The sequence below is a fragment of the Phaethon lepturus genome, unplaced genomic scaffold (genome assembly GCF_000687285.1).
Source record: "Phaethon lepturus isolate BGI_N335 unplaced genomic scaffold, ASM68728v1 scaffold15519, whole genome shotgun sequence".
Taxonomy (NCBI): domain Eukaryota; kingdom Metazoa; phylum Chordata; class Aves; order Phaethontiformes; family Phaethontidae; genus Phaethon; species Phaethon lepturus.
In genome coordinates, this window is record NW_010565737.1 from 20,608 (window position 1) to 37,652 (window position 17,045).

At 36.9% G+C, this 17,045-nt stretch overlaps 1 protein-coding gene across 1 annotated transcript in view; it reads right to left on the reverse strand.

Annotated features, from left to right (window-relative positions):
• The window catches only part of LOC104627159 (dynein heavy chain 5, axonemal-like), a gene marked incomplete at both ends in the record, with an annotated part of 56,629 nt that overhangs the window by 18,697 nt on the left and 20,887 nt on the right, over positions 1-17,045 (reverse strand). Inside the window, 14 exons of the mRNA XM_010295278.1 lie at positions 642-795; positions 898-1,097; positions 2,749-2,877; positions 3,203-3,314; positions 7,293-7,455; positions 8,500-8,636; positions 10,836-10,954; positions 11,114-11,518; positions 11,602-11,682; positions 13,514-13,717; positions 14,855-14,947; positions 16,091-16,254; positions 16,352-16,475; positions 16,591-16,675. Coding sequence (XP_010293580.1) covers positions 642-795; positions 898-1,097; positions 2,749-2,877; positions 3,203-3,314; positions 7,293-7,455; positions 8,500-8,636; positions 10,836-10,954; positions 11,114-11,518; positions 11,602-11,682; positions 13,514-13,717; positions 14,855-14,947; positions 16,091-16,254; positions 16,352-16,475; positions 16,591-16,675 — 2,170 coding nt within the window. The remainder of the gene's footprint in view (positions 1-641; positions 796-897; positions 1,098-2,748; positions 2,878-3,202; positions 3,315-7,292; positions 7,456-8,499; positions 8,637-10,835; positions 10,955-11,113; positions 11,519-11,601; positions 11,683-13,513; positions 13,718-14,854; positions 14,948-16,090; positions 16,255-16,351; positions 16,476-16,590; positions 16,676-17,045) is intronic.

The following is a 17,045-nucleotide window of genomic DNA, read 5'->3' on the forward strand; positions in this document are numbered from 1 at the left end:
TGTTAGATCTATATGAAAACCTCTCATTAGGAGATGCAATAGATAGAAGGACTTATTCTGGTATTTCTTTTCTGTAGGAATTCTGATCATTCTTTAACTCCTTTGCAGCTGTTATCATGGAAGGTCACAATTGCCTTTTAAAGATGTTGCAATAGTTCACACAGTACACATGCAGCTGCCCAAGTCTTACAGCATCTCTGTCTGGGACTTAGTTATACTGAGTCCTATCAAGTACAGAATTCATACAGAAAATCTGTTATTCTATTATCAACATAACCTAGAGCCTATAAACATGTGCACACAGGAAGAAAGGGATGTTAGCATATATGGGAGAAGTGATACATCAGTTTTGTATGATTAAGTAGTCCTGAGCCCTGTGCTATCACACAATTCACTAATATTGCAAGCAGACAGGAACACTTGAGCCTGAATTACAAACAATCCTGCTCCTGTAGGTTTGACCAAGTTCTAAGTAGTTCAACCAGACAAACCCTAGTTTGGCAAAACTTCTTTTGAACTGCCCATGCACAGCCCACAAAAGTTACATGCATTATATGCCTTGGCAAGTAAACTCTGTGATGTGGCTAATCTCTTGGTACAATGTATTGCTATTCATGTGTTGTTACGACAAATCAACATACCTGTGGTAGCTGTTTTGCAATGTCTCCACCAACAAACACAGCTTCAAGGTAAATCCAGAGGTTTTGTACAGTAATCCAGTTTTCAATTATCTCTGCAGTATTGGTCAACTTCTGAACCCACTGTTGTATAGTGGACTTAAATGGTGCATTATACCTGTATGAACATGAGTTAAAGGGAAAAGAACCTAAGATGATCATTGTTTACTTTTGGGCTTGATTAGATTCACACAATATGTGCGTTTATTAAGTTTTGTACCTGTTGCTCATGAGCGACCCCAATATCATGAGGCTGTCTTCCACCAAAGCTATTTTCTCCGATATATCTGATCCTTTCAAAAGGAGTTCTCCTCGAGTTTTGAATTGGCCAAAACTGAAAGCATGAGTACTCCATTCACTGATGACGTGCTTCAATTTTGCTTCAATATCCTTTTCTTTAACAGCACTGATGCAGATATCCTGTGTAAAATTGAACTAGTAAATTATATTCTAAGGCTAATATAATGCATGCTTATAAAGACGATTAAAATTCATTGGCTAGATCCAGACTTCAGTGTAAATTCCAGCTAATGAAAATATACATCAAAATACCTCAAAATCATTATATTACAAACTAGATTATATTATAGTACTACTTGTCACTGGAACATTTTATGCGCTATACTCCATTTTCACTAGCACTAGCAACTTACACTATTCACTCACTATGAAAATTCACTGACTCAGAGAACCTGGAGGCAGAATTTGTATTAAATGTTTTAAAATTTGAAGTCAAATATACCTACTGAGGGGGCTAAGGAAAATACACATTATCAATAAAAACCAGTTAACAGTCCAAGAATAGAGTGTACGTGGAAAACATGACTGCTTGCTACTTCTTTAAGACGGTGAGGACAGGACTCTCATAAAATTGGTTATTGCATCAGAGAGAAAAAGAGCAGCTACTCAGACTGAACCCCAAATTAGGGTTCAGGAGTGTATTGGATTCCATCACAGGTTTAAAGTCTTGAGTGTAAGGCTATCATTCTGAACCTATCACATGACTTAGATTCTTGTCTGGAAATTTGGTAGAGGTGAGGTTTGATTTCATGTTTTTGTCTTAGAAGTATTGCTTTGTGGAGCAATACAAATCAGGTCACTACTATGGAGGGACCACAGATAATTCATTTCCATAATGTGAACAAAACAAAGGACATAATTCCACCTCAAACATGAAAGATGTCCACCCTCTTTAACTAATAAAGTTGACGAATTTTCCCACCTAGTGTAAAGGACAGTGGAAAAAAGGCCGAGCCTTTCCCTGTGATGATAAATAAGGCTAAGAACAATCCAGCAGAGTTACTGTACAAAATGTACAAGAGAGCTTAAAGGACTTTGGCATCCAGCTTTCACTGAACATCAGCTAGAGGTGGATGACTAACTCTGCTGCACTCCTTCAAAAATCCTTCAAAAATCCTTCAAAAATCAGCTCAGTGACAACAGAACTGAAGTTAGAAACTGTTGGGTTTTTCCTTCTTTATTTTTAGTTATACTTTGTTCTTGCAAAAGGTAATGAGCATAAACTGATGTACTTGCTAGGTAACTATTGTCCCCAAAATGGAGAAGGCAATAGCTTTGTAGCTTGGGCACATTACATAAGCCTTCTCATTGCTCTGTGTTCTTGTGAAGAGTCACTTTTGAAATACAAAAGAACCTTGTTCTCCTTTAATCCTATATCCTCCACTTCTACTGTGTTCCAAGCATTTTGAGCGCTAAAAGGATCCGAGTCACATCAACTGTTTTTTCTCTCTGAGGAGACACTTAAAAGGAAGAAAAAATTACAAATAGGCAGACCGTAAACCAGAAGCATGACAGAATCACACTACTCATAAAACAACAGAATTCCTTCCATGGAAGGATTAGTGTAATACTATCTACCCATTTAATCCTTCTCCAGAATAAAAAGGAAATAAACTAACCATCACTGCTAATACCAGCTACCTTCAAAAGAATTCTCCAACTCAGGCCAATTTTTTTTAATGTTACAAAGCTGACTAGAAACAGGATTCGAAAAGCACAGAGCCCCAGATCACAAGTTAGTCATTTAAAACAATCAGAAAAGTACATGTACCTCAATATCTTCTTTATATGATAATAAAGAGGCATCCATTATGTTTTTCAAAGCAAAATTTTCAGAGTCAACATGAAAGTCATGCCCCGTTACTTGTGCAATTCTTTCCCAGTGTCGTGACATCATTGCCTAGAAAAGTCCATAAGAATTAGGGAAGATTTTTTAAAATTGTATTTTTAGGACTAGAATGATCACATATTTTGCATTGCATCTGTTAAACAAATAGAAGAGTCTTGATTTCCATTCCATTGAAAGCATTAATAATTATTCTAATCACATTATGAAGTCTTTTGTTTTACTTTTCTGTAACTAAGCCTAACTAGATTTTTGCCATAAATATAGCTGCTTTTATCTATAAAAAAGAATTATGGAAAGCATCTTATAGTCATACAATTTAGTCTTCAATAGATTTTTTCAAGTGAATCTTATCTCCAAATTATTATGCTGAACATACTTTGTTTGCCATCATTTCAAGCAAAGGACAGCTCTCTGTGAAGTCATCAATTTTTCTTTTTAGGTCTTGAAAAGCTTGCCATTCCTTCAATGCTTTTGGTAACTTACGGATTCTTTTAAAAGCACAAAAAAAGAGAAATATTTTATTCTTAATAATCACAATCCACCATTTAATAGTACAATGTATTCTCATTTTTCAACCAATGAACCAGTAGACTGTAATTAAAAATCCAGATGCAAGCTGGCAACATAGTATATAGCTGATTGTTTCTCACTGCAGGCATGAAACACTGCTAAAGACAGTAAAAATCACACTGGAATGATTTGGTTTCACTTTAAGTTTGAATTAAAGGAGGTTAATTTCATGTGCAAACTCATGTCTGAAGTTAAGCTTTTGCAGTATCACTGTTTTATCAAAAAATTGAAAATGCACCTGATTTTGTAAAAGGGAAAAAGGATTAAACAACATCTATTTTTTCAAGCAAAATAAAGTACATCCTAAACAAAAACTGACCTGCTTGCAAACAGGAAAATACTTCTGTTTCAATCAAACAAGTCTTATTTCATACCTAGTTTGTACAAAGGATATTTAAAGAAAAATCTTCCTTTATGAACAATTTCAAGATGAAAAAAATTTGAAAATTTAGAACCTCTTGTACTATGAATTGTCAGGGCTCCACTTGCTTCTTACAAGTCATGCCAATTTTCATCTGCCAAAGCTACATACCAAAGACTGACAGCAGTTCTCTTATAGCTCAATGGCAGAAACAAAAAGCTGCATAAAACCAACCCATAATGAAAAATTCCTTCAAATAAATTCTCCATTTTTCACAGCTCAAAATCAGACAAATCTGTCACACAATGCTGGAACATGTGTGAATTCTTCACTGCTTGCTGGTAAGAGGTGTATGAACATATGCATACTGCCGTAGCACTGCAATAATCTCTGTAGACTTTCATCTTGAATCCAACAATAGACAGTATTAAATATGCTAGAGAAAAGCATTGCAGAATGGAAAATTATACTCTGCCAGGTATGGATAAGGCTTTAAGAGGCAGTTCCTGGATACTTCTATGCCAAGGCACAACAAGTACCATTCTTACAAGTACTGTCTTAGGCTGGCCATTGGAAATCGGATCTCTTAGCTTGGTAATGAAAACTACTAATTTTTTTACACAAATACCTTTTTTCTTTGTCTTGGTCTCAGTAATATCTTCTAACAGCAAGTTCCATGAGTTACATACTGTGTTAAAAAAATACTCCATTGATCAGGTTTAAATTTCCTTCTTAAATATACTGGTCATTCTCTTTACACTATATTACAGTAAAACATAAAGGGAAACTTCTCTCTAGCTGTTATTATAAACGTCTATAATATTTCCCTCCACATGCGTTTTCTCTAAATATTTATCCTTTTTATCTCTTTTTAAATGGATTTATTTTCATCTACAGTTATTTTTGTGATTCTTCTTTTCATGATTCTAGGTTTTCTATTCTATTACTATTTTTAAAAGGGGTAGCAAAAAAGAATCTTAAAGAACTATGCATATCTTTACAATTATACTAGAACACTAACTGCATTTCCAGTATTCCTGTTCCTTTCATAACACAGCATACTATCTTAGTCATTCCTGTGGGTACCCGCTGTACACTATTTAAACTTCTCCAGCTTTAAAGATAATAGCTTGATGCAATAATGCTAGCCTGCCAAAGGAAAGATAGTATCAGGTTAGACTTCTATCACAAAAAATTATTTACTGACTACTGGTGGTCACCTTGCTCCAAATACAGCTCAACACTTGAGAGGAAAAAAAAGTCACACGTGAAGTAAAAAGAGAAACGCATAACTTTCAAAACTGTTGTCACGCAATGGTTTCCTTCAGAGTTCCAGGAAAAGGAAGCCTAAAGAGAGTCCTACTAACCTGTAAAATATAATTAACTACAGAAAAAATGATGACGCAGACTCCAGAATTCTACTGAAATTATATCAAGACTTATAGATACTGTCCAAATGCAGAAGTATATCTATTTTACATACATTCTTACCACTATTATTTTTAAAAATAGGGCTTTTTTTTCAAATTAACAACTGAAAGATAGTTCACTTAGGTTTTCCAGAAAAAGAAAAACATCTCCACTGCACTCCTTCAATGTATACAGAAATGGACCCTGCTAAAATGGTGACACACTCAAAAAAACATATGACTATGTCCTGGTTTCAGCCAGGATAGAGCTGGTTTTCTTCACAGAAGCTAGTGTGAGGCTGTGTTTTGGATTTGGGATGAGAAACTGTTGATAATGTGCTGATGTTTTGGGTTGTTGCTGAGCAGTCAAGGACAGTCCAGCTTCTTGTGCTGGCCTGCCAGCGAGCAGGCTGGGGGTGCATGGGGAGCTGGGAGGGGACACAGCCGGGACAGCTGACCCAGACTGGCCAAAGAGACATTCCCTACCATACGACGTCATGCCCAGTACATAAACTGGAGTTGGCCGGGGGGCGGAAATCGCTGCTCGGGGACGGGCTGTCGATCACGGGGTGGTGAGCAATTGCCGTATTGGGCATCACTTGTTCTTGTACATTCCTTTGTTGGTATTATCATTGTTGTTCCCTTCTTTCTTTCTGTCCTATTAAACCATGTTTATCTCAACCCACGAGTTTTTTTTCCAATTCTCTTCCCCGTCCCACTGTGGGAGGGGGAGTGAGTGAGCGGCTGCGTGGTGCTTAGCTGCCAGTTGGGGGTAAACCACGACAGACTAAAAGGCCTGAGCACAAGTAACTTTTCCTATGCTTGTCAAAGATTTGGGATGAGGTGAAAAACAGAGGTTTGATCTCATTCTCTTGAATAATACCAAAATGTAAGTGAAGCCTCTCTCAGGTCACATTGGAGAATCCAAAATCAAAAGCTGATCAGAACTACTGATGAAGCAGACACACACACTGGCTCTTCCAGGAGAGAAGCTCTGCAGAAGAGAAAGCTCTTTATATTGAGTATGAACTTGTCTCGACAGAACTCACTGAGAAAGTGGTCGGAGCCACTGTGTAAAGAGGTGAAGAAAATGCTTATACCAAAATAATAAAAGAACAAAGTAAACAGAGAGGCAGTTCATATTTTTTTTTCAATAGATATGCACAAGATAAAAAAATTGCACATTTATTTTCCAAGTTTTGCATGTATTTTGGTTCTCATGTATATTCTGTCATTCCCATTAAAAGTAAAACTGGTAAGACTGGTACAGATAGCTACTCTGAAGGAATGGATGCACAGAATACTTGACCTGCATATAGACTCTCCACTTTCACATATAGCAAAATTCCCCTTTTCTAGCAAGCAATTCTGACCATACTGCTGTGCCAGGAATCAGAATTCAAAGCGAGCTGTCAAAGGGGAAACAATCCAAATCCTGTTGGTTCATGAGCCCCTGCCTCTGAGAGTAGTAATAATAAATAAGCTGGGTCAGGGAAGTCTTGCAGGCCCAGCCATGGCTGTTGAAAAACCAAAGGTGCATCTTTACGAACACAGTAGAACAATTCCTCTGATTTCAGCACAGCATGGTTTCACCTAACAATTATTTTGCATGTGTAAAACATTATTCCTCTCAAACCTCATAAATAATCCCTCAGAATTTAGTGTGGATACCTACCCTTGTTGAAATAACAATTTCAATCCATACAAATGCGCAGAAGTAGACAGTAGACATCAAAATTCTGCCTAACACCACGGACAAACAATTAATTAGCTGTAAACTAAATCACTAAGAAGGTAATATATGAAGATCAGATATGAAGGTTATTTATACTTACAATCACCTTGCCACAGGTCTATGTGCCTTACTCATTAAATAAGCTACAACCTACCATGTCAGTATACGCCAACAGGTATAAAGTGACTCGCAGACTGAGCTAAGTAAGGTCACACGTTAACTGCATATTGCACCACAGTCTGCAAGTACTGCGGCTGTGCTGAGCACTTGTGCAAGCCTGAGCTTGATATAAACCAACAGATTTTTGTCCCTCAGGGCAAATTTCACAAGATAATTAACATAGAAAGCTAATAAATAAAAATTGTATGCACTTCAACAAATAATAACTTACCTGTTCTGGAAATCCAGAAGTTCATTATTAATTTTTTCAATATCTAAATCATTCCAAAGCATTTCATTGTATCCATCGATATTAGCAGTGACTGAATTATAAAGACTGTAAAGTTTCTGAAGCAATGAAAGCTCACGTTTAATTTTGAGCAGTTCAGGATACTCTGTTTCAAATTTTAAAAGAAATTTGTGAATTTTAATTAGGTACAACTGTATTCATGAACACAAAAATCCATATATTTCTAAAGTTGCTATTTAATGTCTGAAATCAGATTTGCAGTCTTTTAGATAGCGTCTAGTAAGACAAATTTTTCCAGTTACATTACATATGAACATCAGATTTTTATGCACAGTAATTGTTTATATTGCTGAGTTTTTTATAAATATTCTTTTATCACAGTAGATGTAATCTTACAAGTATCATGCTGCACCTATCTCTGTGAGGAATATAATGTTGAAAAAGTAGTTGAAATGGCAAAGGAACGCTCTATAGTTTTATACAAGAACTAAAATATTCCCCATCTCAATTTGCATTATATACTTAAGAGGTTGAGGATTGGGGGTGTGCTTTCAAAATAAAAATACAGAATATGTTACATAATAAAAGTATTTAAAATGGACCTCCTTAATGGAAATGTTTTGTTTAGTTTCTCTCCTGTCTTTGGGAATTCCTAGTTAAATATATTGTGATTATTGCATATGTTTTCAGACAGGAGAATATACTTAATTTAGTATGTACAAATTAAAGTGCTTATCATACATTCTGCTATAACTTTAGTTCACACCATGGTCTTCCAAACTTGAAGTGTGTCTGACTAGGAGACATAAGGATATTACAGATCAGTTGCACAGCCCAAGGGAATTCTATATCTGGAGCAGTGACAACTTGAGTACTTCAGCAACATATTTCCCAAATTTGGACATGGAAGAAATCAGAAGGACATATGCTTAACTCTGAAAAGAAAAAGCAAGAGAACTAAGCAGCTGGACCCTGAGATACATGGAATGGTGTAATATTTTTCCACCTAATGTTTATGTATGTGCAGACTGAGAGCCAGTTTCACACAGCTGCTTTTCATAGGAAAGACAATAATAATTTACTGCAAGGAATTTTTCTACAGTTAATCCAGCACTGAATACATTTAGCAGGACCCACAAGAAAAATTTAATAGCCTAGGACGAAGTATTCATATCCCCTGAGAAACTACCTGTGATAGGAAGACCAAATAATTCTTCCCCACTAGAGAGAGAGATATACTTCCTCCATAGTTCATCAAATTTGGCTTGAAAGGTCTGTAATCTGTCACTTGCTTCATGGGGAGGAACATTCTCCTCACTGGGGCCCCTGTAAAAAACAAAACAAATTCAGTGCAAGTATCAACCATACAGGCTTCACAAAGAAGCACAACAGAACCCAGACCTTAGTTACTGAACAGTATTTAATATTTTTTAACATTTTTTCTAGAAATTTTCACAAAAGACACTAAAAGAGAAAATGCAAAGTATATTCAGTGTCCCAGAATGACATACTGAGTAGTCCCTGAAAGAAAGGCCAATTTATTTTCTAATAATAAAATTCACCTGGGTTACCATTTGTATTACAAACAGCTAAAAAGATCTACAAATGTTTTTGCCTTTTTCCATTTCTTTTCTTCTGTAAAATGCATTTTAATGATTATTTTCATGTATATTCTCAAAAAGGGAAAGACAGCATGTACATAATTCAGGAGTGAAAACTGTGGTAACTGTTACTAGAACTGTAATTAAGCATTCAGAAAAATAACATAAAAAATATGATTTGCCCTAATGAGTATATCTCAGCTGGAGAACTGGGTGTAATCCCCACCTCTCACACCTGGGATCACTTCTTGATTGTATCATAACATTTTGGGATAAGAACTGTATGTCATCTTCTATTGTGCCATGGCTATTTCTAGAAGGAAATACAGGCATCAGAGAGCAGTGCAGGCTGGCTGCTTGGCAAGGAAAATTGAACCAGGAAAGCAGTAAAATGGTCAGCAGAGGCAGCCAGGGCCTGGTCCCATAGTACCCAAGCAAGGAGGGCAGGACAGGCCTGAGGATGGTAGTCAGGTTCAAATGAGAATCCAGATCTTCAGACAAGTCCACAATAATTACACAGGACCAAGGTCAAGCAGGGAAGGTGAGTCAGTAAGTCAGGGTCAGGAGCAGGTCTAGGGAAGGTAACCAGGATGAGACACAGTCCAGTGGTTACCAGGCTGTTCTGAGATCAGGCTGAGAAGTGAGTCTGCGCATTGGGATCCAGGTTCAGCTCCATAGGGTCCATGGCCAGGCACAGGCACAGGCATGGCTGCAACAGAGCTGGAGCTGTAGGTCAGGGGGCCAAGCAGTGAAGTCTCAGCTTCAAGGCAAATCCTACAGGAAGGATCCTACAGGCCTTCCTAAGGCCTCCCAGCAGAGCTGCATGGGAGTGCTCTGTCACCAAAGGAAGGGGGAAGCCCTCAGATGCTCTAGCTCTAAGTTGTCCCTGAGCCCAGGCAGCTGAACCTCCAGGAGGAGAGATGCTCTCAGGGTCCCTACAACTGGTAGCAGCCACAGGGTGTTTCCATGAATTCTTCTTGGATGACTCCAAGAGCAGAACTGCAGGCAGCACTGTGCATGCATCCACATTAGCAACTTGGTGCTCTAGCAGGTTGCTTTTAGGTGCAAATTCACCTTGTGTCTATAGCTGGAGTCTTGAAGCATGTGCTTAAATGCACTGCTAGTGTGCCTTCAAGAAGTTTCACTCCCAGTGAAGCCAAGGTTGAAGCCAAATACCCAGTTACCATTTGGACCACCCTGCTTGTAACACCAATGCAAAAGCACCCACCCTAGGTATATATTCTCCAAGGCCCATCAGGAGTGAGTGCTCTACATGTACACTGAATTCTATTCGTAACAGCAAGGCAATGCCTGTAAGTGTGCAGTGCATGCCTAGGGTCAGCTGCTGACATGAACTTCATTGCCACAAAACACACTGTGCATGTAGTGTCCTAGAACCATATCAGATCGCAGGAAAACAAATTCTGGTCTTTCCTTCTTCATTGATAATGTAGAAGTGTCCCATGAAGGACACATACCCCACAATTTAAATTTAAAAAAGCCAAAGCTTAGAAGTAAAACTGAGTAAGACTCAGTGAACTTAGAAACAGCCAGAACTGGAATCTTCGCTCACATCTAAGGCACTAATTAAGTACTTAATATTAAATATATGTTTAAGTGCTTTGTTCAGGTTAGAAACCTCAAAAAACCCTTTAAATTTGTATCTGGATTGAGAATTGGGTTTTTCTTCCCCAACCTATTAGCTCTTCTGGGATTTCACCGACTCCAGCATTGAAATTATGGGAATCAATATGTGACAGTAAGAGTATCAGCCCACCTTATATTATTCTGAAATTAGGCTTTTTTATCAGCTGTCATATACACATTGAGGCTGTATTATGTTTATTTTCTGAAGCCCTTTCGATACACTATTTTTGAGCAATCACTAACAAAGTATAATTGTATTGTACCACAGGTCACTTACTTTTCATCATAATCTTTGTAAAATTCTGCAGTATCAATCTGGAATTTTTGAACACCACTCAGTAAATCTGTTTTCATGTCTGGCTGTACCTTCAACAGCAAGTCCTCAACCTGCAGTGCCTACATGCAGACAAAGAGGAAAAACAGGCACAAAAGAGGCAGGGGAAAAAGCACAGAGTTTTAAGTAAGAAAATAGTTTTGTTCTAGCATTTCAACATTAAAAAGGCTGACAATAACTTTGCTATATATATAATCTGAGAAATAATACAGCTATGATACCTGTGTGATTAGGTTCTTCCAGGCATAAGCCAATCCATCAACTTTTTCTGTATTTCCATCTTGAAAGAGTAAATTGTATTTATGAAGCACAGAATAAGATTCTTCTATAGGTCCAACTGTCATGTCAATTTTAATCTCATTCTCTCGAATTTCCTTTAGTGCTACCATTGCTCCCCGTACATCGTCAAGGTCATGGATAGGTCTGCTTAATCTCTTGCTAACGTTTTCAATGAATGAATAAATTTCATCCATGTCTGTGGCAGACTTTTTATTCAAAGCTAATCCAAATGTTCTTTGTCTTGAGTGGCATTCTTGAATTAAGGCTATTTTCAATGACTCTGTTGCAATATCCACCGATTCCAGTATGCAGTGATTTGGCAGTTCTCTGATTTGCATTTCTAATTGCTAAGACAAACACAAGTGTTCGGGTTTTAATTTCACCACAGTTTCTCTGAACAGTTCATTGTTATTAAAGATAAAATACTTACAGAAAAGTATCTGATTTGAGTTTGGAATTCAGCCGTTGTTGGTTTAGTATCGATAAACTCCTTCACTTTTTCCTCTGGATCCTATATAAAAGAGGTTTATTTTAATTATTACTTAGCATTGGTATTACAATAACCTGTGGGGGACCGAGCTGCCTGATCTACTGTGCAAGCACAAAAGATCCTCTCTAAAAGCTATAAACATTAAGATCAAATTATTTCACTTAAACTGCTTTTCCTGACTCTTACTCTTTGTACCGTACTCTGTACTAAGTGCTTTAAGGCACTTCAAATCTATCTATAACTGAAAAACTGACACAGATCAGGATAGCCCTTATCCATCCAAATATTACTACAGAATTTACAATGTAGCTGCTAAAACTTTGCTGAAAATATTTCCCTCCCAGTCTCCCTTCTGTCTGCAAACCCCCAAATGCAGCTCACATCCTCTAACAGGTACATCAATGGTAGTGATTGTACTCAGCCATCTTCATTCTTCCTGAAACAGTATATGTAACTGCAGTTTCTAGCTACAAATGGAATGGTCATTTGGAGCAAGCACAGTTTGGCAGGGAAGGATGGCTCTAAGGTAAGAGGGGGCATTTAGCTTGTTGAAGCTTGTTTAAAGGGAGCAGAGCACTGAGCATCCTTCCTTTTCATAAGGTAGGCCAGTATCTGCAGAGGCAAGAACTTCAGTGTCACCCGCTCAATAAATGTGTCAGATTCTTGGTTCAATTAGAGACAAATGATCTTTACCCAGCTCAATAACATTCATCTACAGTCTGCACTGAAAGGTTCTGAGAAGCTGTTACGGCTTCTTTGGCCAATAATGAGTTACTACTGACAGTTGCCAGTGGTCCTACAGAAATTATAAAGACAGGGGACAATAGTGCCAAATCCTAAGGAATTTTAAGGTTAAGGAGCAGATTAATTGACTATTATAGAAGATTTTAGTCAAAAGGAAACCTTATCATGCTACGGCATCATCCAATCTGATTGTGCCTTGTCTGTGTGAAATGACATACCATCAATATGTGGTTAGCTCAAACAATATCTCCAAAAGCTGAGGTAACTAAGCATTAAGATTTGGAAACCCAGAAACTATGAAGAGGTGAAAATTCCCTGTCTTGACTTGAACTCTAACTGCAAAAGAGTCAGCTGCGGCCACGTGTTCACCTGAGAGTTGGTTTAGGTAGGGGAAGTTAAAAATAGTGAGCATTTGCAAAGATTACTCCTGTTTTTATTGCTTGTTTCTCAGACTGACTAAAGCACCTTTGATAGGTAAGAACAGAAGTGTCCATCTACAGAGAGTTGAGTTTCACTAGTCAGAACGTATACAAGATTTTACTTCATGAAATATCTCCTTCCAAAACACTCCTTGGAGCTTTACCATTTATGTGACTGGACCCACTTCCTAAAGAAGACAACTCCATCAGCCCAGATTCTCTTCTGCTTTGAAATCCTTATTACTGGAAAGATTTCCTAGATTTAGCTTATCACTTGTTTGAAGAAATAGAAAAGCTGCTTTCAGCAGTGGTTGCAGAAGAAGAACTAGTCAGTTTAACATTCAGGAACAGTTTTGTAGTCTGCAATTTCTCAGATGCTGCTAAATTATTCTTTTTTATAACCTATAGAGACAAGATACTGTGAGAAAGATGCACAAGAGATCATAAGCTTGTTTATGCTCCAAACATACTTTTTTGTTCTTCTGCTTTCTTCCTTAGATGGTTGAATTGGTAAAGAATGACAAGTTCTAGTCAACACAAGAGGAAACAGAGGAGGTACTATTGGTATATGGATTCTACTATGAAGCCAATGCTTCCTGCTGGGCACACAGTCTCCTTACGCAGCCCAAAACAGCTGATTTAGAAAATTTCACAATACAGTAACATATTTTATTAAATATGTATTTAACCTTGTTCCAGATGCCTGAAAATTCAGAAAAGCTGTTCAGAAGATCCGATGCTTCAGTTTTGAGAGATAAAATAATTGTGTTTAGTTGGATCACCATTTTGTTTACATCCTTATGTTCGATGATCTGTTTGTCTAAAGGTTTCAGTGCCACCATCCTGGTGAGTTTGCTCTCATCGCCTAGCTCTACAGCAACAGCTTGTTCAATCTGGCATAAGTTAAACAAGAAAAAAGATATGTCCAGTAGTTTTATATAGTTTTTTTACATTATAGAATGCCCAATAATGCACACACAATAACTGCTTCTAAGAACAGATAGAGAGTGCACAGAAAGCATCCACAAGGAGATCCCCTGTTCTTAGCTTGGATTTTTGCAGAACTACAGTTCTAGTGTTAAAGCTGATTTTATAAAAAATTGCCATGTGGAGCGCTATATTAATTGCCTCTGACATCTGTCAAATATGTGTCATATATAAGTACAACTGTGATGTCTCCTGCTCCTACACAACTGCTCAGGTCTTACGGGTTCCTTTAGCATAGAAGTACAATCTTTACCCATTCTTGGCCAAAAAAGGTCCTGTAGGTGGTGGGGTTTGGCTGCTTGGAAATAAGCAAACAATCCTGCTTGAAGAAACGGAATTCAAACCGCTCTCTGCTAGTTTATTTTCTTCATTATTTATTTGCAGGACTTGAATGGGTTTTTTTCACTGAAATGAGTTGATCTGTTTTTCATGTCAGATCAACAAAATACAAAGATATTTTTACAAAAACACTTTTCATCACAGATCTACATAGATCTGTATTTCAGAGGAGAGAATTAAGGCCATCTGATTACCATTACTGTTTCTGCACTTCAACAAATTTCAGTTTCTATCTATACCTCAGACCATCCCAAGCTTTTAGTGCTCATTTTAATGCCGGTTAAAATATTTATATTGTATTTACTGTAGCATTATAGGTGCTGTATGCAGCCTGGAAATTTAACTTAAAATACAGTTTTTGGCTGGAAAGACTGATAACAATTTATACTCAGCTAGTAGTACCCATGGATAATATTAGTTTTTACACATTATCTACACCATCATCATCATACCTGAACAGTATATTTAAAAGACTTTTTAAAAGCAAATTTTAATTTTATATTAGAAACCACCAAACATAAGGTTTATGAATTATTACTCTTATGTTCAATTACTTGGTACAGAGATTAAAAACTGGGCTTTCACATAACAGGAAGATCCAGCAGATTACAAGTCAAAGTATTGGTAGAGAACAAATTCTTATGAGATTAAGAAATGTTAACCAAAATACTAACATTTTAAAATAATCAAAATAAAACACTCACCTGCTGCTGTTTATGATGTAAGTAAGCAAATTTCCACAGGGGGATATCTTTAGCTATTGATAATATGATATTTACTGCTTTGTTTACAGCACTCTGAAAACAGAAAAACATTCACCTTGAACACACAGAGAGATTATGACAAATAAGAGGGGGAAAAAAAACCAAAAGGGGATCCTCCAAACAATAACAAAATGGCAAAATTATACCTCTATCTTTACAGGAAATATTCTAATAAGCATGAAGTAGGATCACCCAAAATACATTTTGTAAGGGGAAAAAGTACTTCATAAAGCTTTATCACAGTCCTTCTCATTTATGTGGTTTTCAAACAAGAACATGAGACCTTCATGAGCAGTAATCATGAATCACTGGGGATCATAACTTAATTATAGTGCTATTTCCCCTTAGACTGGTTATAAACATAGTTACTTATTATGAATAATAGTATTTTTCACATTCACATCAGAATGCCTGAACACATTTGTCTGAATTTGTGATGGTATAGTCTAGAATCTATACAGGCAGCTATATAAATTATTATATAACTTCTTCTATCTATGGTAGTTTAAAATTACACTTTGTGGTCTGATTTCTTGCTGACACCACTATGAAGGCTGCAAATGAAATCTGAGAAAGAATTCAACTACTGATTTTGACAGTGACAATGCTAAATGAAAAGTCCACAAATCAACACCATACAAAACTAATACTTGGTGAATAATTTCAGACATCATAGGAGATCGCAAGTACATGTATAACAGTTTTGCTGAATTAGTATAACTTTAAATGGGTGTTCAAATTTTTTCACATGTTAGGGCCTCAGGCTACATTTCTTTACTGCAGAATGGTAATTTATGAATGATACTTTAAACTGATAACAACATTTGATATTCTGAAAGGTCTCCTTAAGGACACCAGAAAGTCAAATCAGGCTGTATCAATGGCATTCATTTTTATTTCTGTATTCACTTTGAAATGTTTGCCTCTAAGTAGAGGACTGTGAATATGAGTTACTGAGCCTTTAGGAAAAGAGTTCCTTCCACTGGCCTGCATAACAAACCTGATCAGTGGCTTCATGTCCTTAGCACCCAGTGATGTCACAAACTCAAGCAACTTTTAATCTTTTTTCCCTTTCTTTTAGTTCTTATACTGATTAAATTTGCATATGTTGTTTTAAAACAATACATTTATAAATGTTTTACCATAAATGACTGATATGTGCAATTACTTTGTTACCTGAATATCTTCAAGACTTGGTTTCAAGACAACATTAGGAATGGCCAGTTGAAATTCAGCTTTGAACAAAGGAACCCTCTGTGTCTCTACAAACTTGGTCATCTGATACCTAGAGTCAACAGCACGCAATCGATGCCTTAAGGACTCTAAAGAAGTTTTCGTGCCTAGATAAATATAATATTTAAGTGAGCTTATATTTGGGGGGGGGAAATATTAAAGCGATATTAAAAAACTAAACATATCTGAAAAAGATAGACTCACATCTGACTAAAGAGTCAGTATTCTTCTGACAAAGCTGCCCCATCAGATTGTAGTAACTACAGGACAGGCATTCTTGGCAGCGTGTTTTCTGTTTCATGTCGAGATGTGTACAGGCATATGAATCCTGAAGAGTTAAAGGGAAATTCTTAGGAAAATAACCTTATTATCCAACATCTAAGTGAAATATCAAGTATCTGACTAGGTTATAAAATGTTATTTTTTACACTGTGAGGTCTTACCTCCAGACTTCTTCTGGCATCTTTCAGCCTGTGCTTAAGAATATCTACCAGTTCATACACAGAGTATTCCACTTGCTGACTCTGTCTACAAAAACAACCTTACAGTCACCCACAGGGAATCACACATAAGAAATACCCTTTCTTATTTTCTAGGCACACCCCCCAGACCGACTGCACTGTGAAGAATTGTATGTGGAGGGAAATACCCTTATAATTTTCAGTTTCTTCCTATTGCTTGGGCATACAGAGAATGTAAGACATTAAGATATGCAGACTATCAAGAAACCCATTTGCCAGACTGTTACATCTGATTCAACTGGACTTCCTAATAATTAATATGTTAATAAAACAGGCTTATCATGATGACGCAGTAAGATAATCTGTGAAATCAGAATTAGGAAAACAAAACCAAAGAATAAATAGAAGGTATCTTATTTTGCACAACAGGCATAGAC